At 33.8% G+C, this 26,719-nt stretch overlaps 3 protein-coding genes across 8 annotated transcripts in view; 1 reads left to right on the top strand and 2 right to left on the bottom strand.

Moving 5' to 3' along the window:
- The window catches only part of alpha-Man-Ia (alpha-Mannosidase class I a), a 64,334-nt gene that overhangs the window by 25,315 nt on the left and 12,300 nt on the right, over window positions 1-26,719 (top strand). The window contains exon 1 of one of the 6 annotated variants that reach the window (XM_017174711.3): window positions 24,106-24,712. The exons of the other annotated variants lie outside the window; for them this stretch is intronic. Coding sequence (XP_017030200.1) covers window positions 24,191-24,712 — 522 coding nt within the window. The 5' untranslated portion in view covers window positions 24,106-24,190. Of the gene's footprint in view, window positions 1-24,105; window positions 24,713-26,719 lie in introns of those variants that run through there. 6 annotated transcript variants of the gene reach the window in all.
- LOC121502169 (uncharacterized) lies at window positions 2,748-3,604 on the bottom strand. The gene is made up of 2 exons (XM_041775171.2): window positions 3,487-3,604; window positions 2,748-3,375 (listed from the first exon to the last, which is right to left on the bottom strand). Exon 2 carries the CDS (start codon window positions 3,333-3,335, stop codon window positions 2,862-2,864), a length of 474 nt encoding a protein of 157 aa, XP_041631105.1. The 5' UTR covers window positions 3,336-3,375; window positions 3,487-3,604; the 3' UTR covers window positions 2,748-2,861.
- On the bottom strand, window positions 6,925-8,146 carry LOC108080100 (uncharacterized). The gene is made up of 2 exons (XM_017174712.3): window positions 8,050-8,146; window positions 6,925-7,977 (listed from the first exon to the last, which is right to left on the bottom strand). The coding sequence occupies exon 2, from the start codon at window positions 7,951-7,953 to the stop codon at window positions 7,405-7,407; it is 549 nt and encodes a 182-aa protein (XP_017030201.1). The 5' UTR covers window positions 7,954-7,977; window positions 8,050-8,146; the 3' UTR covers window positions 6,925-7,404.

Here is a 26,719-nt window from a genome sequence, read left to right as displayed (position 1 = left end):
TGACTAATATTATTTACTATTACCTACCATTATATAATTCTTGTTTTTTACGACTAACTAGTCTCGAAGTAAGTCAAAAGCCAATTAACTTTGCAAACTTATTCCGTGTGAAATTAATTACTCGATTTTCAATGTTTGTTGTTGTCCGGGTTGGGGGTTTAGGCTGAGAAAGAGAGACAGGCAGTGGGAGAGAGTGAGAGAGAGAGAGGTGAAAAATAGAGTCGAGAGAATACAAAAACAAATTAAGCCGATGAATTCTATATGAGACTTGTTCATTTATTTATAAACGCTAATTTTTGCTTACTTCCGTTTGTTGATTTCCATGGATGGTGATTTGGTTTTTTTTTTTTTTATTATATGCTAAAAATAGAATTGCAACTGTAAATAGTTGTGGTATAAAAACAAAGAAATTAAAATTACAAAAGCAAATTAAAATTAAAAAGAAAAAAAATTAAAACATAGGTAAAATGACAAAGATTTATAATTGTATTATTTTAAAACAGTTTTTTCTTATATTCTGCTTACAAAATAATATAATTTTTTATGTATATTATTATATTTATATATATAATAATATAAATAATATATGTGTATTTTAATCAAAGCTAAAAGTTGTTATATATTTTAAATTCAAAATGAATTAAAATTTACAACAAACGTTTTCAAAAACAAAAAATGATTAAAATTGTTTACAAGTTAAAATGTATTTATTTATATTTAATTTTAATTATTTTTTATGCTTTACTTAAATTGATTCGAAATCCACAAAGATTTTGGCGATTTATCTTGCTTTAGATTAATTCCGCATTGAATGTCCTTGGCTTGTTATGCGTTTTTGTTTATAATCTCTCATTTATCATCAAGAAATAATTATTATAAAAAACTTGAGGGGCATAACCTTTGGCCCAGAGACCCATTCCCCCTCTCTCACTCTTTTCCCCAGCAGGCCCAGAAAGCGTGGTGTAAAAGTTTTTCTTAATAATAAATTGCTTAACTTTTTAGGTAAACAAAAGCACATTTTGGCGGTAGGGAAGGAAGGAGTAGAGTGTCGGGGGGTAGGAAGAGTTTTTGGCTTTCAACTTGCCGCAGGCTCATCACGTGCGGGTTGGCCAAGTGCAAAAGGGAGACAGAGAGAGAGTGGGAGTGGAAGTGGGAGTGAGAGAAAATGAGACTTACAAGTTGGCCTGTTGTGGAAATTAAAATAATTGTGCCTCTGCCCCTCGGGCGCTTGTAATTATCACCGAGCTTGGCTGCCATAAAGTTAAACTAGTTTTGCCAAAAAAAAAAAAAAGAAAAACCGAGCTAGTTTTCCCAGAAAATTCATAGACTAACTCCTTTTGTATTGGGCTTTTATGCAAATTATAATTTATGGCAAAAGTTTTGCTTAAATCTAATAATAAACTGTCTAAAAAAATAGCTATTTTTGGGTTATTTATTCATTATTTCCCCACATATCCATAGTTTTGATTTATTTTTTCATTGTCACACACAATTATCCCTCTTCAAACGAGACTTCTACTGGTTTTTCTTATAAACGAGGAAAACCTCCTACTCTTAGCTTTTCTTTCCTACATCTGTCATAATTTATAACCAACAATTGCAATGCAAAGCAGCCTCTTTATATGGAAAACACGCGCACACATAAATGGATAAATTCATAATGTCTAACAGAGTATTACACTGCTCGAAAAGCAGGTCTTAAAAATCTCAAAAATACAGAAATATGATAAGTTGTAGTATAGCATTTAAAAATACTTAAAATTATTATTATTATTAGGAAAATTTAATATTAAATTTAATTTAAAACTTAACCATATATTTCCCACAGTGTACTCAAGTGTTTTCCGTTTTTCTATTCGTTCCAGGTGAGTTGCAAGTGAATGATTTGGACATATTCGTGGTACGTTCTGCAATTTCATGGCTACAAAACAGAACAAAAAGAAAGAAATGTATAAAAGTAAGTCACAGGCTTCATAACGAAACTGTACCGCTGTACAGATTTTCTTTATGGATTGCTTAATATATATAATATGCATATTGAATACAAAAAAAAACAGTCCAGTAAAAGTTGGGGTAAATAATATATTTGCCATGTCTTTGCAAAAGTTTTCGACGCAAATGGCAACGCCCCAATGCTTTCAATTATCGTGTCGTGTCGTGTCGTGTTTTGTCCAGAAAATGTCCTTGGCAAAAAACTTTTCCGCACATATCCTTAGCAAATCGCGTAGTAAAAAGTAAAAATGGTTGGCCAAAGGAAAACGAAGTTTTAATATACTTACCAGTCATTATTAATTAGAATATGGAATTAAAATTGTAATACAAATAAGTAAATTAATTAATATTAATATTAATATTTAAAGATATTTACTAAAGCCTTTGTTAGGATGTACTATATATATTTGCCTTCATGAACCCTTAGGGTATCGATTTGGAATTGAATTTCTACGTCTGTTTTTTGGGGCTAGAAGAGGCGGGGGACGTAGCGGGGGGATAAGTAATGATTGTTCAATACCGGAAACTATTCAATTTCCGCCTGACATGAGGCGTGCACGAAATAGAGGCTAAACAGAGGGTGGTCCTGGCTCTTTAGGCCAGAATTTAGTGATGACAAGTTGTACAAAAGCAAAACACAAGCACAGGACAGCGAAAGCATCAGAACAGCCTCGGAAACCCGAGATCCTGGCACTGACTTTACAAGGTAGTACTACTTTCAATACCTTATAACAGTTAATAATCCAGATGGTTACTTGTTTTTCTTTGATTTGAAGCCTTGAAAATATGTATATATTTTTGAAGAGTAGCAAATTGTTACAATTGCTGTTGTTCGATTTGAAATTTTGTATGTTGGTTAACTTATAAAATCACCAAAACATCGAGAGCACCCATACGATAACGACCATGGCCAATATCAGTATGTTGCGGTTTAACCTCTTCCTCCTCTCTCTTACAATCATCATTTCGACTCTATGTATCAGACCCGGGAATTGCTCAGCCACCTCCAAAATATTCTCAAAGTCATTGAGGTAATCTCTGACATCTTCAATGATCACGAGTCTAAATTCGTACTTCCAGATATTGTTGTTATTCTCTGTGTTATTCCAATATGTCTCCGGATCGATGTTGTGGTCATTGATCATTTTTGCCTCGATGTAGAGCATGCAAGGCTCCCCTTCGACATACGGGACATAGGGTTCCATCAAGATGTCCACAACGAGTGTTTTCTTGGGCCACACAAGCCCCATGTTTGGATCCACTATGAACAAACCTGTTGGCGTGTTTGTCCACAATTTGTAGGCCACCGGTCTGTCGTTGGGATTCAAGAAAACCGCATGCATGTAGACATCGTCCTCCAAGTTGCGATCAAACACCAGGTCACTGGAGAGTGGATATAGTATTGGCATTTTAAAATTCTAATAAAAGAAAAGGACTTTGGAAAGCCGAGAACCTGACCAATGAATATACTGTGGAAAATGTATAAAAATTTACGTTTTCTGTATGCTTTTGGGGCCGGGTCTAATGAAACTGTGAGAATTCTAGAACTAAACGAGCTTCGTTGACACACAGTCCACTCAAGGCAGACTTGATGTTGATCTTTGTGGGGCTGTGTTTAATTCAATTTCAAAATTTTAATAAAATTTAGTAATAAATGTGAAGGTTACAACTGAAAGGGACTTATATTATTAATTTCGTTTATTAATTTTAATTTTGTTTATAAATTTAAATATTTATTGAGGGCTCTTGTGAGAAAAACTAATTAGAAAACTGTAAGACTAACTACTGACTCTCAAGAGATGTGGCTTTTACGGGTTAAATCTCATTTGAAATTCAACCTCAAAAAATTAACAGCCAAACTTTTGTCTTCCTTGAACTTGATTTTTCTTTTATCCCTTCAGTGTGTTAAATTTTTCCTGCTGCATTCGATGGCTTTTCCGCCGGCGGCAGGCAAGTCTTGGGAGCCCCAGGAGTTGACTTGCTTTGTTGATATTTGGTTTTTGTGTTGGGCTTTCTCTCCTTTCACCCGCTTCTTTCCTTGAATTTTCCTGGCTTCCTATTTCCGTCTTTCATCCTTTACCTGGGCGCTAAGCTGATTTTGTCTTGCATTGCATTGCTCGAGGACATGTTGGTAGTAGGTCCTCACTTGAAGGAGTCAATTCTGTTGTCTGCACTTGTGTGAACCCTCACCTTTGTCAGCTTCTGGTGGGGCTTTTGCTCCTGCTCCTGCTCCTTTGCCTTCGTTGCTCCTGCTCCTTGTGAGGTCCCACTCTTACCTGTTACGCTTCGTTAACTATGCGCCGGTATAAAAAGCTTTTGGCTATCAATCAATTGTCCTTATTCAATTATTTAGCACACTTTGCTATTTATTTTGCCACAGGTATTAGTGCACTGTGAGAAAAAAATGTGGAACAAAATAAGGGAAATGGTAAAATTTAAGATATTTTGATAACTGATTAATATAGAAATATATATTCTAAGGTTTTTTAGTTTGATTTGTCTTAACTTTTTAAGATTAAACCTCATCACCAGAATGAAACTTTCTTTAACATTTTTTTAATTTACCATGTTTAAAAATTATTTCTCTCGGTGTTTTTGATATGATAGCATGTTTTTTCATGGCTAACCAAGATGGCCTGAAGTTGTGGTGGAAATTTAAAGTGGTGGTGGTGGGGGGGCAACCAATTTACAGCGATAAACGATTAAACATTCCTGCAGGAATCTCTTCAAACATTTTCCCATAGATCATGGGGATTTGTTCATTGCAATTGCTTTTGGGGGGGGCCGCGAGAAAAAGCAGGAAAAGCGAAGCCGGAAGTGGCTTGAACAGAAGAAGAAGAAGACGAAGGATGTGGAAGTGGCGCAGCCATTTTGGCCATCGTTTGTTTTACGACTTTTTCTAATTGCCTCCTTTGGTCTGGTCCCGAGGCAACCGACTCTCTAACTTACCTACATTTCCTATTTTGGCCTCCTTCCTCTTTTCTTTTCTTTTTTTTTTTTTTTCTTTTTCTGCCGGAAGGAAGCAGGCAGCTCGTCCTTTATTTATTGGCTCTCTCAGTACCTCTGTCTCTATAAAAAAATACGTAGGAAATTGCCATCGACAAGGAGAAGAGTCCTTGGGGAGAGAGAAGAACGGAAAAACGGTTAGAAGTCAATTGATCAAAACTAAGCAAAAGCCGCATAAAAATAAAGGAAATAGTTAAATTTATAAGATCTAAAAACGAATGGATCAACACAACATGTTTTCTTTAGGTAATTGTAGAGTTTCCACAAACTTTGACAATTTAAAATCTGTTTTTTAAATACAAAAAATTTACCAAATTGTTGACAAATTTAAAAAGATTTCAGAAATCAGACAATCCAAGGGTATGCATGTACTCTAGTCCCATTTCCGCTTTTTCTAAACTTTCCTCAGTGAAGTTTGGGGAAAATCTTGAAGGACCTCAGCTGAGTTTTGGCCGTTGAATGGCATAGGAAATGGTCTTCAAGTGCCTGCCTCGCCAGGATGAGGTTTTAGGCTTGGGAATCCTGTGACAGGATAAAGCGGCGCACAGCAAAGCAAAGGCAATCGGCAGCTGTGACTGCCGAAAAGAGCAGAAGCGAAGAGAAATGCACAAACTCATTGCCATAAAAAAACACGAAACGTACGAAACGAAATGAAATGAATCATAAATATGTGATGAGCTTGGAAGAGGGTTTTGGTAGCAAGGAGATGGATGAACGTGTAAAAAATATGATGTCTCAAGTGAAGTCAACTTCATAAGTTTATGCTACAACTATGTGATGTATATTTATCGCATATTTGTTATCATTTATGCTGGAAAAAAGTTCAACCTGAAAGGGAAATATAATCAAGTTATATCCAAAGCAGGAGAAAAACTTTAATAAAATATACAAATTTACTTAATTTAGTTTAGTTAAAAAGATAATATTATATTCATGCTACTTTCATGTCACTTTTATTGTACATACATCACTGCCAAGTTGGATGCTTTTTTAAATATATATTTTTAATATATCTTAAAAATATTTTCATGTATTTTCATGTTACTTTCATGCCACTTTCACCACTGTCTAGTTGGGGGGTTGCCTGAAATATTTAAGTGGCTTTTACATCTCTCTATATTCTTGGATATTTATAATGCCACAGCTGCTGCTGCCTTCAAGAAACTTTCCGATAATCATCAACAACAAAAGGTCAACCGAGCGAGTGGGCCAGATGACATTGCTATTTCTCTGGGCAAAAGTGTTTACGTCTGGTTTTGTGGTTGTGGTTGTATTTTTTTGCTACGCCCACCACCACCCACCACTGAAACTGTTTAATTTTTAGTTTATGTTGCATAATTTTAGGCGTCCCTTTTGAAAAGAACTCGGGGGAGCCGAAAAGGTTAGAATGAATTTTTTTTGTGCTGACTCCGAGATGGAAACGCTGTCTCGTGGCCCCCCAAAAGTGCTTACAAGACAAGTTGCCTGATAAAGCTAAAGATGATGGGGATGATGACACAATGATAATGGAAGGCGGAGGGACTAGAACGTTGTGGAGATATATCAGTCAGGAGTTGAGGTTTCACAGCTCAATCGGTTGATTGACAGGGCACCAAGAAAAAAAAAAAAAAAAAGGGGAATTGAGTGACTTGTTGATACCCTTGCCTTGTAAACATTGTTAAAAAATATTTAGATTTTTTAAAACAGATTTAAAACTCACTTTAATTGCAAGAACAAATATTTAACATGTTTATTATTAAAATTCGAAATTATAAGACAATGAGGTATGTCTTGTATGGTTAAATTTCTGCAAAAAAAAAAAAGGGGAATTGAGTGACTTGTTGATACCCTTGCCTTGTAAACATTGTTAAAAAATATTTAGATTTTTTAAAACAGATTTAAAACTCACTTTAATTGCAAGAACAAATATTTAACATGTTTATTATTAAAATTCGAAATTATAAGACAATGAGGTATGTCTTGTATGGTTAAATTTCTGCAACACCATGTTGCTCAACACATTCTCAGCTATTTTACAATGCTGCGCCACATGCTCTTAGCTTTCTTACGGTGTTGCGCAATATGTTGAAGCTTTCATACTTGCTTTTTCTTTGATTTTAAGTCGTGATAATATATCTGAAGACCATCATGTTCTCCGCTTTCTTACGATGTTGCGCCACATGTTCTCAGCTTTCTTACGGTGTTGCGCAACATGTTCTCCGCTTTCTTACGATGTTGCGCCACATGTTCTCAGCTTTCTTCCATTTGGTTTGATATGAAGCCGTGATAATATATCTGAAGACCACCATGTTGCTCAACATGTTCTCAGCTTTCTTTCGGTGTTGCGCAGCATGTTGAAGTTTTCTTTCTTGCTTTTTGTTTGATTGAAGCCGTGAAGAATTTTTATGGTGATTCAATTGATAAAAATCACCAAAACCACCAAATCCCCAAGATCACTAATATCAATGGCAGGATCATGGTGAAATTCAATTGCTTGTTCCTCTCTTTTGTGCGCAGATTTTCGACCTTCAATTGAAGGTTCAAAAACTGACGAGTTAAATCCATCACATCCGGAGTGTTATCTGCGCCAACTTGGCGATTGTCCACCGATTCCTGATCAAGGGTAACCAATTCGAGTTCTTTCATCCAGGGGTCATCAGTATATAGGCTCGTCCAGAACCTCTCCAAATCGATTTGAAAGGCCACATCAAGAGCTTCAATAGACAGCTTGTAGTGTTCCCATGTGGCATAGGCGACATTGGGATCCATAATGATGGATACTACCATGGTGTTGTGTCGTTCCACGATACCCATGGGTGGATCCAACAGGAATAGGCCTGGCGGCTTATTGGTTGTTAGCCTAAAAACCACCAGATTGTTGTCGCTGGAGTTTTTGAGCATCAGAGGCTTTTGCAAATCACGTTCATTGGAGGGGTCGAACACGAGCTCCTCAGAGAGTACATCTAGCAATGCCATATCGAGATAAGATCAGATGAGATTCTAAGAAAAGAAACGTTGAGACTTTGGATTATTAAGGTAACTAACAAAAAAAAAAAGCCGAAGAAAACTGACCGGTCAAAATTAAACTAACAAGAGAAAGCCGAAAAAATTTGACTGGAAAAAAATTATATGAAATAATACAAATTTACTTTTACAGTCTGCTTCTGATCACAGCTTCAAATCAAGTGAGAAATTTCTAGAACTAGCAGAGGTTCGTTGACACACAGTCTGGTCCAGGGCACACTTGATTTCCCTTTTTCATGTTCATTTACAATTTGTAAATATAAATGGATTTGTTTTATACATTTTCAAAATTTTAAAACACTTTAAGGAAAATCCTAAAGGTTGTTCTTTAATTTTATTTATAGAAAAATCTCGCATTTAACATTAAAATTGATATTCTTCAGATATATATCAGTTTAAAAAATATTTAAAATTGTTTTATACGTCAAATATTACTCTAAAAACGATATATCTATATTTTATATCAAATATATTTTTATTTTTTCCACTAAATAAATTTTAATAAATATAAAAAAATTATTTAAACCAATTTTGAAACCCTATTCTTACCTCAAGCAGCAAATTCCTTCGAAAATATCTCCCCTCTTTGGAACAAAGCAACCTTTCACCTCGTCAGTGCCCAATTTTCGAGGGTATTTTCCCTCCTCGGGGCATTTTCAGCTGGTTCAGTTGGTTTTTGCGGTCAACCCCTGGCTGTGTTATTAATACACTTTATGCTTGTTGATATTATGGTTATGTCGGGGGCATAGGAATTGGAGATGGCGATGACCTACTAGTGGACATGTGTGTGTGTGTCCTATCACAATATTTGCTCTTGTGAAATTGTCGGCCAGAAATTGCGAACTCAATCAAATTTCGGCGAGTCGAAGGTGAGGGCTTTGTGTTTTGTGGATGACCCGGGCTGAATTACGTCAATCTTGTGGCATTATCTCTGGCCAAAAAGGATTTCGGGGGGGTTTTCGGGGCCTGCCAAAATGTCCATGGTCGTTGATGATGATCCAACAACCCTTCAGAGGGTTGTCATAGCGTGTGTATGGGTCAAAGGCTCAATTCAATTCAATTCAATTATGTAGTTATGCCAGAGGTCTTTAGTCTTCTCCGCCTCCTCGAAAGGGTGAATGCACTTTCCCCCAGCAGCAGTTCTCTGGCAAATGCAATTACATCACATATTTATTCATTAATTTTGCCAAAACAATTTGATATGCAAATTTGCTTGGAAGTGAAACAGGAAGCCCGACGACCATAAATCAAATTCATAGCTTGCCGAGCTGGGAAATTGCATAAACACCGGACCCGGTCTTATGAGAAGGATTCAAGGATTTCAATTAGATAAAAGTGTTAGCGTAGCTTCATGAAATAAAATATCAACTGAATACGAGGAGTTTTTAAATCAAAACAAAAGTATAAAGCAAGAAATCGACTTATTAAAGTAAAGATAAGTTTTAAGAAATTTTTTATTATTTTTAATATTTAATATTTACGTTTCTTCTTTTTATAACTCATAATTGCAATAGTTTTTTGTTTAGAATTTTCAATTTATTTATTGGAAAACTATTGGTAAACATTTAAAATGAATTTTTCTAATTTTATCTAATTTGTTTATATTTTTGCAAGCATTAAATAATTTCTTAATCAACTAAAAAAATAAAAAAAGAAAAAAAAGTAATTTAGAATGTCAGAAATTCACTTAATTTATTTTTTTTTATGGCTTAAATATCTAATAAAATACAAATAAATTAAAGTAAATCATAAATCCCTTATATTTATAATCAAATTAATTACTTAATTTATTCCGAATAGTTTAAAACTTTATTTATATTTTGTTTACATTAAAATCCCATTAAAAAACAACCACAAATAGCCATAAATCCACTCCTCCAACTTTTTTTTATATTAATATTGGCCAACAATAAACAAGATATATTAACAATTAAATGCAGAAGGTGGGTAGAAGGCCAAAATGGAGGCTCAGCGAAGCGAAAAGTTTGATAAAATTGTTCACATATCAAATGCAAATAAACGAAAGCCAAATAAAAACGTGTCCACACAAAGGCAAACACAAAAAAAAAAGGAAATAAAGTTAAACGATTCGAATTTCCCGCAGAGAATTACGGCAGTATATAAAACAGGGATTTAGTGCACATATCAAAATAATCCAACAGAAAGCTGGCAACACAAAATAAAGTTTACAACTTTAACAGGGAATTTTTGAAGAAAATTGTATAAAGTTTAAGACAAAATAAATATCAATAAAATATAGAGAATAACAAATTTGTTAAATAATTAAAAAACACATATTAAAAAATTATTAAATATTAAAATAATATTATATATTAAAATGTTTAAAAAATATTAAATTTTAAAATATTAAAAAATATTAAATATTTAAAAAATATGAAATTAAAAAAATATAAAATACTTAAATATTTAAAAAATATCAAATATTAAATTATTACAAAAATATTTCCCATTTTTAAAGCACAAAAATATTTCCTCTTTTAGTTATTTTTTAAATACCTGTAAATATTTGAATAAAAAACCAAGAAAATACATATTTTTTTCAAGCTACAAAAATCGTAAATAACTAAAAACCTCTTTGCGATACACATATTTGCCATCATCAGACATGAATCAATTTAATGAAATAAAAATGTCAGAGGCAACAGGTTGTCGCTCCTTTCCTTATTGGCTTACGGGTCGTATGAGTCATCTGCGACGCAAGGCACAAGGATTCCAAGGATACCCATTCTCTTCCTTCTAACTTCGAAGCCATGGCCATGGACCCTCTTATAATGCCTTTGGCTGGTCGCATTTAATGCGCGTTAACTTCATAAGGTTATTGAATTTAACCCCCCTTCCTTCCGTTCTTCCTTCCCATTTACTTCGAAGGCGTCTCTCATAAATTAACTTTGACTTTGACAGCATAAAAGACATTACGCATACGACCCATCAGCCGGAAAGTGAAGCGTGGTTGAGAGGATGAAAATGAGAGGAAAAAGGGACTTGGGCTGCAAAAGGAAAACGCCCAAAAACGGAAGCAGTTCAGAAATTCTAGTTTTAAATTGGGATTCCATAAATTATTTATAGCAAGAAAAGGTTTTACAGAAATTTATAGGAATTTTATAAAGATTTTTTTTTTTATAATTTACAGAAATTCATAACAAATGTTTAATAGATTTTTTTATAAAATATTTTATACAATTTTTATTAATGAAATAATTTATAAAATATTTTATAAAATGTCTCTGATTTTTATAATTAAAATAATGAAAAGCTAGAGGAACTTTGCTCAGTCTGCAAATATTTTATATTATTAAAAATTTTAAAAATAATACCTGGGTATTCTTAAAATCCCAATAAATGTGTTAAAAAAGTAACAAACTTCTCTCCTACCACCAACATGTTTCATTTTAAACCCCGAAAAATTCCTCTCATATTTAAAGAGCCTTTAATGCCCTAGGACTAGGACATGAATATAGAATAAAACATATTTTTATTTATGACTGGGCATAAGAATTGTGAAAAAAAAAGAATAATAATAAAAGCAGAAGAGCGGCAGCAAAAAATAATAATCATAATAATAATAATACGTAAAAAGTTTTATGGCTCGACGGGCGCACAAATGAAAAATTGGTTTTACACGCCATTCTCAGTGCCCGACGATGCCGATGCCGATGAGGATGATGATGATAGGGATGATAGCAACGATGATAATGGGCATGATAATGCCTGGTTTCCCAAGGGGGCGTGGCAGCAGCAGGGAGGGTGGTCCAAAGGATGAGGACAACCAGCTGTTCGTTTGGGATGTGGGCTGTGAAATTCTGGCAAACAATGTCCATGAATTATGATTATTGGCGGCCATTTTGCGATAATGTCACACATACATGCATGCATATACATGCTCACGCACGCACACGCATGCAAATGGCAATTCAATCGATGACCCCCTCACAGCTGGAAACAGACGCCCCTGCCCCTGCCCCTGCCCCTGTCCCTGTCCCTGCCCCTGCTCCTCCCTTTGGCCACAGATTAGGCGATTCAATGACGAGATTTAATGCCCCAAATTGGTTAACTGCTGTCTTGGCCCAGGCATTTTTTGGGTGGGTTTCAATTTGCGATATAGGTGATTTAGTAGGGAAAATTATATAACATTGAAAACATTAAAAAAAAGGCAAATTTTCCTAAATGGGGGCTTAATGCAGGGAAATTGATGGGATTTATGGGAATATATAAAGAAATTAAACAAGATTTATATTTAGCCAACTTTTAACTTTAAAAATATTTAATAAAATTTTATTTTCTATATTATTATATATATTCTATATTCTTTCTAAAAAATATTAATTGTAATTGTAATTAATCCCCTTTCTAAAAAAAAAAAAAAATTATTAAAAATAATTTTACTATTTTGTTATATATTCTATATTTTATCTCAACAATAACAATAAAAGCTTATATATACAGCTTTTTATACTTTTTTTATATTTTTTATTAATATTTTTGTATATTTTTCCTTAAAACCAACTCAAGTTCAAAGGAAAAACAATATATTATTCTATTATTATACCACAATTTCCATCAAAATAAAGTAAATAAAACACGCTTAGCTACATAATTTAACAAATAATAAGTAGTATTAATATTTTAAAATGTTTTAATTTTATAAAACACTCACTAATTTCTACTTGCTAAGTATCCAAAGCAATAAAAATCAATTATTATGCAATAAGCTCATTAGGAAGCGGGGCATTTGGGCCATCGGCCATGGTGGCCTCCACTTTATTGGCCTCATTAAACGCACTCGAAAAGCGCAAAACTCCTCACCTCTCTGCCACTTTTCCGCTCTTTCCACTCACCACACAGCCACTCTGAGGCTGAGGAGAAATTCTGGAAATGAAATGAAATTGTGCTCATGATTGCGATTACGGTTATGACTGCCGTAGGGGAGAGTGTTGGGGCAGAACTTTTTTTTTTTTTTTTTTTTGCCACAAGGTTCGTTAAACGCAGTTGCACCGCACATACATATATAAGTATATATATGTATGTACCTATATACCCCCAACATCCGCCCGATCTAATTACCAAGCAACTGCAGCAAATGTAGTAGAAGCAACAGCATCGAAAAATGAAAATTACTCTGACGAAAAAGTGTGAGAAGAATGTCAGTTGAAGAATTTATGAAATATAGAAATGTAGTATAATTTTAATTTTATTAAAAAATTTGATAATTATTTTTTTAATATAAATATATATATATATTTTTGGAAATATAAAAACTAAATCCTTTTTTTACTTCACAAAATTCTTCTTTATAAATTATAAAAAAAAAATATATTCTTTAATAGAATATTAAATCTCTAAAAATTATAACTCCCTTAATAATCATTGATATGCTTTTCCCCCAGTGCATCACAGTGCTGGCCAAGCAATTAGCAGCACAGAGCGAAATCAAGGTCACCGCACTGTGCTAATTGTTTCATTCCCGCCAAATGTTTGTTCATTTTTGCGATTTATCTGCTAATTGAAATCTACAAATATAAAATATCAATAAAAAGGAAAAAGAATATAAAAATATCATTAAAAAAGGAAAAAAATATTTAAAAAGAGACGAGCTTTTAGTAATGTAAATTGAAAGTAGAGCACATTAGATCGAAAATTGAATATGAAAGCCAAAGATTATAACCAGCAATTATGCAAAAGTTGGGTTTAAATTGAGCTTAAATTGTGCCCAGACAAATCCCAGTTGATTTGTAATGATAATTAAGGCGAAATTGAGGTTAAATGGTTCAGGGAAAAAATTAAATAAAATTAAACAAAAGATTAGAAGGTTTAGACAACAGAAATATAAAAAAATAAGTCCGGTTAATAAAATGTAAATATCACATATTAAATTAATACAAACAAATTGTTTATAGAAAATATTTTCATATAATATATATTAATATTTTTAAGTATGCATATTTATTTTTAATAATCTATAAGTTAAGTATTTTTTAAATTGCCTTTTCAATTTTTTTTAAATATTTTTAAATAATATTTTACCAAAATAAAAATTGTAAAACAGGTTTTAAAAAAGATTTTTGCCTGGTATTAATTTATTTTTTAACTACTATTTCCTTAACGCACCTTAAATACTCATATATATATAAATATATATGTATATATATATTAATTTTTTTTTTTTATTTCTTGTTTTATTCCTTTGGCTTTCGGTTTTATCGCTTACTTTTGGCCGCAGTTTGGGTCGTTTTTTGGTTTTTTTTTATTCATGTCGATGGCAGCACCAGATCCATTTTACCGCCCCTTTTTGGTCGTTATGGGCCACTGGGGGCGTGGCCCGCAAAGTGGGCATAATGTTTAGTGCCTTTTGTTGTAAAGAGTTTTATTTTATTTTCATTTTCTTTTCATTTGGCGCTCGTCTTTTTCAGAATTTTTTTTTGTTGCCTTCAACTGGAGCCCATAAATTTAATGTGCGAGTGTGTGTGTAATGTCCTGCAGCAGACACACACATGCACGCAATTACATATGGCGAAAAAAAAACAATAATAAAATAAATGGCTAAAGAAAATGCAATGCAGTGACTTCCTAAAAATGGCAAATATCTTTTTGTAAGCTAAAACCATTTATTTTCTATGCTGTAAATTAAGTTCTCTGAAAGTATTTTAGTTAAAAAACAATTTCACTATTTGAAACTGTAAAACTTATATTTTCTTTTAACTTTATTTAATACTTTTCTCGTTGGAGCTCTTTAGGCTAGTGATCGCAGCTCCTTGATAACAATATCGAGTGCACAGTTCTTATCGATATTTCTTAATTTTTTTTATACTTTGTACAAAACTTTAACTTTAATGGGATATATCTAGAAACCATAGTTTTTAGTGATTCCTGAATTTCCATCTAATTCCATTTAAAGAATAAACTTTCAATTTATTAGTTGTGACAGACAAGTGTCCCTTTTACTCTTACCACTTGTATTCCCATTTATTTATTTTCATCCTGCTGACCTTTTCTCCGCTTTTATATTCTTTTTTGCTGTCTGTCAGAGTAAAAGGTCGCTTGTTTTGAAAACCTCACAACCCCTTGGCCACATATATTCATAAATATTTTCAGCACATTTTGTGATAGCCACTTCGCACTACTATTTGCTGGGCCAATAAATATTCTATAAACAGTTTTGGGCCAAAAGGAGGGGGAGTGACGATAAGCAGTTGCGTCCCTCGGAGTCCTTAAAAAATGTTTATTCTGCTTTGCTGCCACTTTATTTATGGCACTCAACAACCGAAGGGAGGGGAAAGGGGAGAACTAGGGTTAATTTAACTGCATTGTGCACCCCGGCCACGCCCACTCTGGGGGGTCCTTTGTGGGTTATTGTCATTGTCCACTTTCGTTATTACTCGTAAATGGATTAATGCGCTCAGACCAAGACAGCTGAGGAGCTGCTGTTGCCGTTGCTCTCTTTTTTTTTCTCTGTATGCATTAAGGATAATTCTCGAACGGTTGGGGGTGTTCTATTCCGTCTGGAGATGACAGAAAATAGTGATATATCGATACTGTTTATCGAGAAAAATCGATGTTTCGATATTTAAAGCGAAATTTTAAGATTGCTATACATGTGTTTGGTAAATTTATCTTCTGACCAAAAAATGGCTCCAAATAATTATTAAAAAATGGATATGTGTGTCATAAATCGATATTTATTTTGATATATGTTTTAAGCCAATAATGAATAATAAATCGATAAAATCGATTATTAATGTTAAATGTGATATTTTTAGGTACTTTATAATTTGATATATCAAAGTTTATGATATTTTTTCGACTTCTTATTTATATATATTCTTCGACTTAACCCTGAATACTCATAAGTACCTTATTTCTCACTTAAACTGTATTTACATCATTGCTCTATAGTTATTTCCTTTAAAAAGTTATATTTGTATCAAACAATTACGATTTGTATCCTTTTCTTTGTGCTGTTTTACACTTTTTTCTGGCTGTTCTTTGTAGACAAACATCCTTTGCTTGCTTTTGTTGTTATCCTTTGTATTTTTTGTCACTCTTGAGCTTGTTTCTTGAGCTGTTTTTTTTTTTTTTCTTGTGCTCAGTTATTGTTGTCATCGTTACCTTCCTTAGGCTGATTCTTCAATCTCGTCTTGTTTCTCTCTTTTTTTTATTAGGAAGGCAGAAAAAAAGTGAAAGCGTGACAGCCTAGAAAGTGTGTAAGGATTTTTTTTTTTGAAGGCGTCAAGCGCTCATAACAAAACAACAATGCAAATCTGAATCCTGCCGACTTTCTCCCTCCATTCATCCGCTTTTCTTTGCCTTTGTACGTGATTTCTTTGGGCAGGCAAAAAAAAAAAAGAGGCGAACAGACACAAAAAACATCTAACAGAAAAAAGGACGAGGAAAATGTTGGAGGGGTAAAAGTGGCAAAAAATAATAATAAAGAAGAGTTAATTAGAAAAATGCTTATGGTAGTGTGGTTATTATTTAAAAAGAGAAAAAGGCAATTGCAAGTTATGCGAATTATAGAGAGAAGACCAAAGAGAAATAGTTAATTGTGTCCTTAGTTTTGCTTGCCCACTTAAGTAGGCAATAATTTTTTTTGAGTAAAGTAAATTGTAAAGTAATTAAATATGAATTTATGAATTATTTATAAAAACAAAATAAAGAAAAATAATAATAGTGTGTAGTTCATATAGTTATGAATATACATGTATGTATTTATATATTTGTTTTATAAGATATATAAAATTATAACATAAGTAAAAAGAAACCTTATCTAAAAAACATATATCTAATTAATTATATATTCATTTCTTCATCTATCTATCTAACGATCTAACGATCTAACGATCTATCTATCTATCTATAGATAGAAAAAAATTATAACAATTTCCTCCAAATTAAATTCTGTTTTAATATTTAATGAAGCCTCCGTGCCTTTAGTTAAATTTATTATAGCCACAAAAATTTTAATTAACAAGAAGCGAAGCCCCAAAAAAGGCTTATGTATATTTTTTCTTGTATATATTCCTACGTTAACAGTTGTTTCCCCTTTTCACCTTAGTCCCTTTTGTTTGCCTTTATGTGTTTTTTTCTGAAACAGCCACAGATACGTTTCTTTATTGTTTTACTTTGCCAGCTTTGACACTGTTGTGTAGGGATTTGTATTGTTGCCGTTGTCCTCGTCCTCGTCCTGCGACAAGTGCCAAAATGTAACTCGTACTTACTTACTTACTCACTTACTTACCCAGTTAGTTACTTACTTAGTGGGGCTTATGGCCAAATAAGTTATTGTTATGAAAATGCCAAGGCAAAACAGGCGAGCGCGATGCTGTGTGTCCTGTGTGGGGAATGGAATGCAGGCGAATTAATTTATGTTGGCAAAAGGCGAAGAAAACAATGCAAAGGAGCGGCAGGGCGGGGGCGGGGCTGCAAGGACATTAACCAAGCTGACAGGGAATTAGTGGAGCACATTTTTCAGGCCTGCAGGAAGATGACAGCCGTGAAAGGTGAAACGAAGCAAGGAAGAGAGAGAAAGAAAGCGACATCCTGCCAAAGGATTTCCACTCCCGAGGGAAATTTTCGAGAAGCTAGTACTTTTCGACAGCCAGCGGAAATTGGAGAACCTTTAAAATGCTTGAATATTCAGGAAATCTACATGAATTTGTTTACAACAAGTGAAAAAAATAATATAAAAAAGTCAAAACTCTTAGCTATTTAATTATAGTATGTGAAAGCTTACCCTTTCCTTCTTGTTCTAAATTTCCAGCAAACTTGTTAATTTTCTCAAGCCCCTCAAACCCCCAAGTAAAACTTGCCAAAGGCCAAGAACAAGAAATAAACGTTAGAAGATTTTTAACCCAGTTACCTTTCCTAATTAGTCGCAGCTTTGCCAATTTCTTTACAAATTTATGCCATTTAGCAGCTGCCGTCTTTACCCTTCCAACCCCTCTACTTCCCCCTCTCTGGCCTAATCTCGTGCATACAGGGCGTATACTTAACACGTTTTTATGAATCGCCTTTTTCCTGCCAGAGCTTAACCCATTAATTTTTTAACCCAGCACACTTTTTGTAAAGAAAAAAATGCCATTTTTGCTGCCGTTTTTCAAAAGAAAAGAAAAATAAGTTTAAACGGCACAAAGCTTGTCATTAAATAACTCATAATCTAGGCGTCTATAAATTAGGGGAAATGCTCTCTGGTATTATTTATAAACTCGACTGCTGCTGGGTACTTTATAGCCTTGGCTTTCTTGCTTGGGTTTCCCTTTTAGCAGTCATAAATTAGGCATAATTAAAATGTATGTGGCACACACGAACATGCTTCCTTTTTTCCATCAATTTACAATTAGCATCCGAAATTATTCTATATTTCTGCTTTTAATTCCATTAACCGCCTTCATGGCAATTAATCGTAGTCAATTATTTGCCACACAAATGTTACATAAAGTCATTAATTTGCAGGCTCTTTGTTTTTATTTATTTGTTTTTATACCCTTGCAGGGTATTATAATTTCAGTCAGAAGTTTGCAACGCAGTGAAGGAGACGTTTCCGACCCTATAAAGTATATATATTCTTGATCAGCATCAACAGCCGAGTCGATCTAGCCATGTCCGTCTGTCCGTCTGTCTGTCTGTCCGTCTGTCCGTCTGTCTGTCTGTCCGTCTGTCCGTCTGTCTGTCTGTCTGTTTCTACGCAAACTAGTCCCTCAGTTTTAAAGCTATCTGAATGAAACTTTGCATATAGTCTTCTATATGCTCTCACTGCTATATATGTCGGAACGGGCCGGATCGGACGACTATATCATATAGCTGCCATACAAATGTTTGATAAATTTTTAGAAAAAAAAGTATAACTTGGCTGTTTTTCAATATTTTTGCATCATTTTTGAGATATAGCCATTTTATATTATTCCAGAATTTTGGTAAAAATTTTATGAAAATCGGACGACTATATGATATAGCTGCCATAGGAACGATCGAGAAATTAATAGAAATAAAATTATAGCTTCGTTGTTTTTCAACGCATTTTTATTTACTCTGAGATATACGTTTTTTTTATTATTCTAGAATTTTGGTATAAATTTCATAAAAATCGGACAACTATATCTTATAGCTGCCATAGAAGCGATCGGTAAATGTATAAAATATATAAAGCTGAGAATGTAAAACTGTAACTGTCAAACTGTAAACATAATAAGTATAGGTAAAATGTAATGAAACTCTGTTTTGTGAGTGTTTTCAGCATTTAAATCTATAAAATAAACATCAAAACCAATCTGCAAGGGTATACAAACTTCGGCGTGCCGAAGTTAGCTTCCTTTCTTGTTTATTTTTATTTTGAGCAATGCTGAATTTTCACATTAATGTGTAATATATTTAAATGGTTTTCTGTTTCCGTGTTGGGATTTTGATTTAATTAATAGAATATCAATGGTTTTCTTTATGATATTAACCTTCAAAAATATTGATTACTTAAATTAAATTAATGCATTTCTTAAATTGAAGAGAATTACCAAAGAAAAAGCCAAGTAAAATAATTTACCATTAACCTTAAGTTTATTATTTTTATTTTGATTTTCTTTATTATTAATTTTTAATTTATATTCTTGTACTAGTAACCGATCACCAAGATCGTTTTCTTGGCCCAACTTAATGTCAAGGCCGCTTTCCATTTCCCGCCCCCTTTTCTTCTAATTTGTTGTTGGTGTTTTTAGCTTTTTTTGGAGGGAGCTTTTCCCACACATCCCGTTGATGCTGCTGCTGCTCCATTGCCAAATTGTTGCGCTTTGCAATGCGTGTGTATGTGGAGTGTGCGTGTGTGTGTGTCTCTGTGCTTTGTTCCATTTCGGTTCCTTTCCGTTCCGTTTTGTTCCGCCTGTTGCCGTTCCATTTCCCGCACTTTCCGCTCTCACTCAGCATCGCAAAGCATTTTGACGCTCTTCGTTTTTAGCTTTTTTGATGCACTTCGTCGAATACGTCGTCTCGTCGTCTGTCGTGTCGCGTGTCGTTCGCCTTCGCCGCTCTTCATTTCGTTTTCCGTTTCGTCTCCTCCAGTGTTGACAAGCTCAAAAATAGCTAGATTTTTGGCATTTCTTTTTGGGTTAAAACAAAATATTTAAAACTGGAAATTTGACTTAAAATTTAAATTATAAAAACAAAAACGTTTTAGGTTGTTATAATTGTCTTCGAAATATTAATATACCAAAAAAGATAACGAGATTTTTTATTTTTAGCTTAAATTAACATTTTCTAAAAAAAGTTCCAGTTAAAAGAAACATTTATTTATTTATTTATTTAATGCTAACTAATAGTTATAAACTAAAAAGTTAACAAAGGTTAAAGAGTAAAAAAAACCTTTGAAAAGAGTAAAAAAAAAAAATAAATAAAAATAAATACAAATAATCATCCTTTTTAAAATGTGAAAATTTCACTATTTTCAAGGGTTTTAAAATCCATATTTATATTTCTTGATAACCCTAGATGAATTTTTTTTTATGAAAACTAGATAGTATGACCCATTTAAATATAAAAAAAAAATAACCACAATAATCATAATCACAACTTATGTAAATTAAACTTATAGAATAATTTCAATAAAATTTTTAAATAAGAATGTTGAAATGCAAAGCTATCAAAATCAAAGGAAATAAATATTTCATATATAATAATAATATATATAATTTACTTATCTATTCGATTGTAGTTGGACCTTTTTGAAATAACTTTTCAACAATCAAAGTAAAATGTATATTAAACATATTTAGAATCTCATTTAAAAGCCTCACAAAATCAAAGGCCAAATTCGCATCTCTGTGGCCTCCGTTCCTTGGCTCGTTTTTTGTGCTCTATGCTGAGTGGCTCGGCTTCTGGCTTTCGGCTTCTGTGGCTCTTTTTTTTCTGGCTTATTTTGTTGGTCGGCTGGCCCATTGGTGTTGCCTCAGTCACCGCATTCGGTTCGTTCTGTTTTCGAGTTGTGCGCTTCGGGAACGCGCGTAAAATTCCGAAAAAAAAACAAAGAAAAAGAAATAAAACAACAACATAGAACAACATAAAATATAAATAAAGATAAAAACAAACAGAGGACAAGCTATTAGGAATTTCGGAGAGGAAACCCACTCATATACATATATGTTTATAAATAAAATGTGTCACGAATATTGCGGCAACCCTGAAACAGTGAACTTTCAAGCGGACCAATTGAGGTTTCAATTAAAATTTTGTTATAACCGAAAATAAATAGGAATTCTCCGTGCACGAGAGCAACAGTTCCAAGTGGGTAGAAGCCAAGGTGGGGGTGTGTGTGTGGGCTAAGGGCGCTCCAAGGGGTGGATTGTGGCAGGTCAATCGGGTGTTAAGGGGTCTCAAAAATAATCCAGAGAGACGAAGAGTCGGGCGAAAGGTGCTCGCTCTCGGGAGTGAACTGGTGATTAAATATCTTGAAAAAATCGTAACAATGGATATATGTACATATATATATATATATATAGGTAGTAGCAGCTTTAAATTAAAGTCTTAAGTTTTGAAGATAATAATTATTCGAGCTTTAAAAAATTAATCCAACAAGTAGGTAAAAAACAAGTAGGGCATAACTTATAAAATATATAAATTTGAAGAATTTTAAACTAAACAAAATTATTAAAATAAAAATAAATTTTAAAATATTCAAACTAAAATGAAATATTTTCTTTTAAGGTGGAATATTTTATCATCTTCTCATTAGATCGATCTTTGTTTTTTAAGTGAACACTGACCTTGTCAACATTTAATTCTTCCTTAAAGTCCTCAAAACGGACCTTTTCAACATTTAATTCTTCCTTAAAGTCCTCAAAACTGACCTTTTTAACATTCAAGCCGGGCCCAAGTTCTGGCAACTAACAATGTACCCCGTGAGCTGATGGAATTAGAGATTGATTGAGAAAGCCGAATGGATGACAGTCTCTTGTCGCAACTTTCGAGCAATCTGCACTGAGCGTTTTTGAGCAGTCTGTGGGTGCGATTTTACTTCTTCCACAGAGCCTGTCACTTGCTCTCTCCTCCCTCTCTCAGGTGCCATAGGGGGTAGGGGGTAGTGGATGGTGGGCAGTGGGTGGCTGTGAGTGTTGGGTGGTTCTTTGGTTTGGTGAAAAGGTTTAGAGAGGCCCGAGGCTTTGGCTTCGTTCTTCGCGTTGCGCTTGACAGGTTTTCCATCTCACCCGTGTGTACCCACTCTCATTTCCATGAAGAAAAACCACTCCATGTATATGCGTGTTTGTGTGTCACTCTCTGTTGTGTTTATGTTTTATTTTCATTTCGTGTTTCTTTTAATTGCCAACTGCCCGGCTCTTGTCCTTGAGTTTCCTCTCCACATTTTCCTCGGGGCACCACCCCCCACTGGCTCTATATTTAAACGCATTGCATTGCATCGCATCGCTAACTAGCTGCAGTTGTGAAAAAATCAAAACAAACACTTCATAATAAAAAGAATACATAGAGGAGAGTAGAGATGTTATGAGAGCATGACTTGGCAAGAGTTCCATGAAAAATATTAGAGCATTAAATTAGAAGAAAATGAAATGTATTAGCTTAAATATAATTTATATTTGTATTTAGAAACAAATTTAAGATTAACAAAGTTAAGATTCATCAAATATACCCTGACGTCACCACAGCTAAATTATTTTTAAAATTTATGTGTGAACATTGAAATTCCATAAAGAAAAACGAATGTAAATTAGCTTAAACTTTTATATATATATTTTAAGAAAACTACAAATATAATTCTTAGAGATGTTGTGCTTAAAATTTCATTTTATTTCATTTCATTTCATTTTATATTATATATACAAAGACTTTTTGAGTAGAATGTAGTTTTTGTTTGATAATTTTCATATGGCTTGTTATCAAGTCGGCTCTCGCTTTTAGATAATTTACAGTACAACATATACTGTGTATATATTTGTTGAATGGCGTGCTCTGAATTGATGTGAATTCAATTAAAAACAGTCGCCGAGTTGGAATTCCAAAGTAAATGAAATACAGCAGGCAGAGCGGAGGTTAAGGGGGGAAATAATTATAGAATGAAAACAAAATCGAATGAATGAAAACAACTGAATGGGGGCTGCCATTGGATTGATCTGATATGATCTAGTTTCTTAATAATTTTAATGTTACTACTTTTCTTGAAAGATGAATGGCATTATTTACTGGTGATGCGGGGCGTATACGTGATTTTTGAAAGGATTAATGATACCTTTTACGGGTCATATGGGGCGTATACGCAATTTTCCAAAAAATACCTTTCTTTCATATATTTTTGTCTAACAAAATAACTTTTTTAAATGATTTTTTGTATAAATATGGCATTGATATTACGTGTCACATGGGGCGTATACGTAATTTTTTACAAAAATACCCTTTTCCATATTTATTTTTGCCTAACGAAGTTGCTTTTTTTTCAATGTTTTTTTGGAATACATATTTTGGTCTTTCCTAATATTTCCACTGACTTTTCCTCCAACCCCCCTTTGGCCCCATTTCCTCCCATTGATTACTCCAATCCAAAGTGCAGTCGTGCGCCTCTAACAAAACTTGGGGAAAATTCAAAATATGCACAGCGTATAGAAAAGCGACAGATGGGGGCAAAAGTTGAGTTTGGAAGAAAATATTGAGAAAAAAAAAGTATAGAACACTTAGACATTACACGGGTCCAGTTCTCACCTAAAAAGTTTGCATCTTTCTATTCAACTTTTCTCTTTTTCTTCCGTTGCGAAGACATTTTATTTGTTGTGCTTTTTATTTGAGGAAATTCTTGTACTTTGAGTGACTGTTAGCCAGGATGTCCTTTTGGTTTTTGTCGGGAAACAAGCAAAATAAAGAGGGGACAAAAAAAAAACAACAACGAAGGAATGCAATAAAACCTTGTCAACTTTTATATTGCTCTGCTGGCAAAGTACTTAGGGAAAGGCAGACTGAAGCAAACGAGGGCTTTAAGTGATGTAAATACAAACGGGAATTAAAGGTATCTCTAACAAGTGGAAAGGAGTTGAAAAGGGATGATTTTGAGTGACTTTAAGAGGGGTATGTACTTACTTGGAACTGTTGTGTATTGCTTCTAGAAAATCAAAGTCACAAATAGAGTGTAGATTGAAATCAAAAAAACCAATCAAAGACAAGTGAAATCAAAATCAAAAAATAATCGAAAACAATGTGCCCAAAAACTTCGAAAACCACACCCCTCCTGCTAATCGCTGGCATTTGCTTTGTCATCGTGCTCGTGGTCGTCACGGGTATAACCCTGATCAACAACATAAACCTATCGAATATCATTCGATTGAACGAAAAGGTGGCCAGCGATAGTGTCAGCAACAATGAGAATCAGATCAAGGAGCTCAACTATGTGAATAATCATCCCAGGAATATTTACCTAAAGTTGAATGCCACCAAGGATGAGGGTGAAGAAGGCGAGCATGAAATGCAGCGGGAACAGGAGCAGGAACCATTGGAGCTGCCAAAGATATCAGCTGTTATAGGGGAGACAACACCAAAAATCCTGGAGAATCAATTGAAAAACTCACAGGAAATTCCATCTGTTTCCGTTACTCGTGCTCCTTTTGTCCCCACTTCACCGACTTTGTTGGACTCTCCACCTTTGCCCGTCGGCGGGGTCAAGACCAACGGCTCCTCCGGCGGTTTGATTGATTACGAGAAGCGAAACCAAGTAGTCAAGGTGAGTCCAAGGGTTAAAGAAAAACCAGGCGATGGTGGGTGGGTTAAAGGTGCTAACTCAACGCGTAGTATCCATTTCAAATGCTTGACCGTTTTCTTAGCGACTGACAGGAATCGGATTACCTTAAATGCTCACCCAAAATAACTTTCAGACCCTTTCGAAATTACTCTGCATACATTTTCAATGAAAATAAATATGTTTCTGGGCGAAGCCTCAAATGTTTTTATACGAAAAGGGGTTACTTGTTCCAAAAAAGACTAAGTAGCAATTATATTTATAAAACATTTACAATTAATAAACAAATTCTCAATTTATTTGTATTATTTTTATTAAGTAAATCTTCCCTTTTTTATAATATTTAAATAAAAGTGTACCCCGATAGCGTGCCGGAAATTTGTTCATTTTTCAACTCGCAAACTGACACATTAATTATCCATCACACCCCTAGATCATCTTGTTGCCATTTCGTGGAAAATATTTCAAATAAAATGCGGAATGCGGAATTTTCACCTTATTGCAACTCGCTCCACCTCTTCCTCTCCGTCTGTCCTTTATTTCAAGCCAAACACTTGAAGGATATCCAGGCAGAGGGAATGGCAGGGGCAAGGGGTGGGGCACCAGGACAATGTTCAAGTTGCAGACACATACACGCAGATAAAGGGACAGGGATATATGGCGATATTGAGCTCGTTTTCTGAAACACCAGTGCGGCGATAAACAAGCACGTGACAACAACAACAACAACAGCAGCAACAGCAACTAGCACCCCCAGAAGCACCCCTTTGAAGGCGGTCCCCCCTAAAGCACGGCTTAACTCTTGTAGTGTACATTAGGGATGGGAGAATTATATCGATATATGGATACTTTATCGATAACATTGGTATAAATAAGCTATAAAGCGATATCGGAAGGAAAGACATGAAAGAAAAATCATTTTTCTGATATTTTTCATTATTATATCGATATTTTAAAGTTAAAAATATATTTATTAATATTTGAAATTTCGATATATTAAAGTTATATTATATATAGTTTTATATTTTTTAAATGATTTTTTTTTCGATATATTATATTTTTCGATATATTATATTTTTCGATATATTATATTTTTCGATATATTATATTTTTCGATATATTATATTTTTCGATACTTTAAGTCTACAGATATTTTTCATAGAATATTCTATATTTCTATATTTCATATTAAATATTTCCCATCCATATACATTCCTGTGAATTTGTATAATTCATTTTCAGAAATATTAATCATTAAAAATATATATATTTAACTAAAATAATAATAAACTGCTGATAGTCAACTTAAATTCCATGATTTCTCTGCTTAAATCAGCCCTTCAAAGTGAAGTTTTCCGACCCCTTTTTCCCACATTCTGGCTAAGCCCCGCACATACCTTTAACCCCCTTCGGTGAGCCCCTTGTTTTAGCCAGTGAATGTGATCTAAATCTTGGCGTTTATTACGCTCACTTGGCTCCTTCTCTTGTACAATTGCCATTACGTGGTTGGCCATAGTTTCCCCTCCTTTACGTTTTTTTTTTCGCAGTGAAGGGGGCTGTCCTTTGGCAATTGCTTTACGCTTTCACTGCTCAAAAGCCCGTGCCAACTGGGAAGGAGATAGAGACCTTGAGCCAGGCTGTGCGCCTAAACTAATGGTAATTTCAACCAACTGCACATAAGAAATAAAACTCATGATAGATAATTTTATTTTAATTTTTGTATTAAAAATTAAATTATATTAAAAATTAGTGCCTTAAAAAATTTACAAAAAAATATATTTTCATTCTACTTCAGTTTCCAAAATATAAAACTTCAAAAGCAATTATTTGCAGTGTAAACTTGCAACTGCAGGAGCCTTTACTGCAGCACAAGGAGTTCAGAAAGTACAGCCAATGCTAGGATACATTTAAAAGGATTTAAAGTGCGAAAAGACAGCGAAGAAAAGCGGAAAATTACACCAAAGAGAATCCTATTTAAATTATTTAGCAATT

The sequence above is a fragment of the Drosophila kikkawai genome, chromosome X (genome assembly GCF_030179895.1).
Source record: "Drosophila kikkawai strain 14028-0561.14 chromosome X, DkikHiC1v2, whole genome shotgun sequence".
NCBI classification, from domain to species: domain Eukaryota; kingdom Metazoa; phylum Arthropoda; class Insecta; order Diptera; family Drosophilidae; genus Drosophila; species Drosophila kikkawai.
This window is presented reverse-complemented; position numbering and strand designations above follow the sequence as displayed.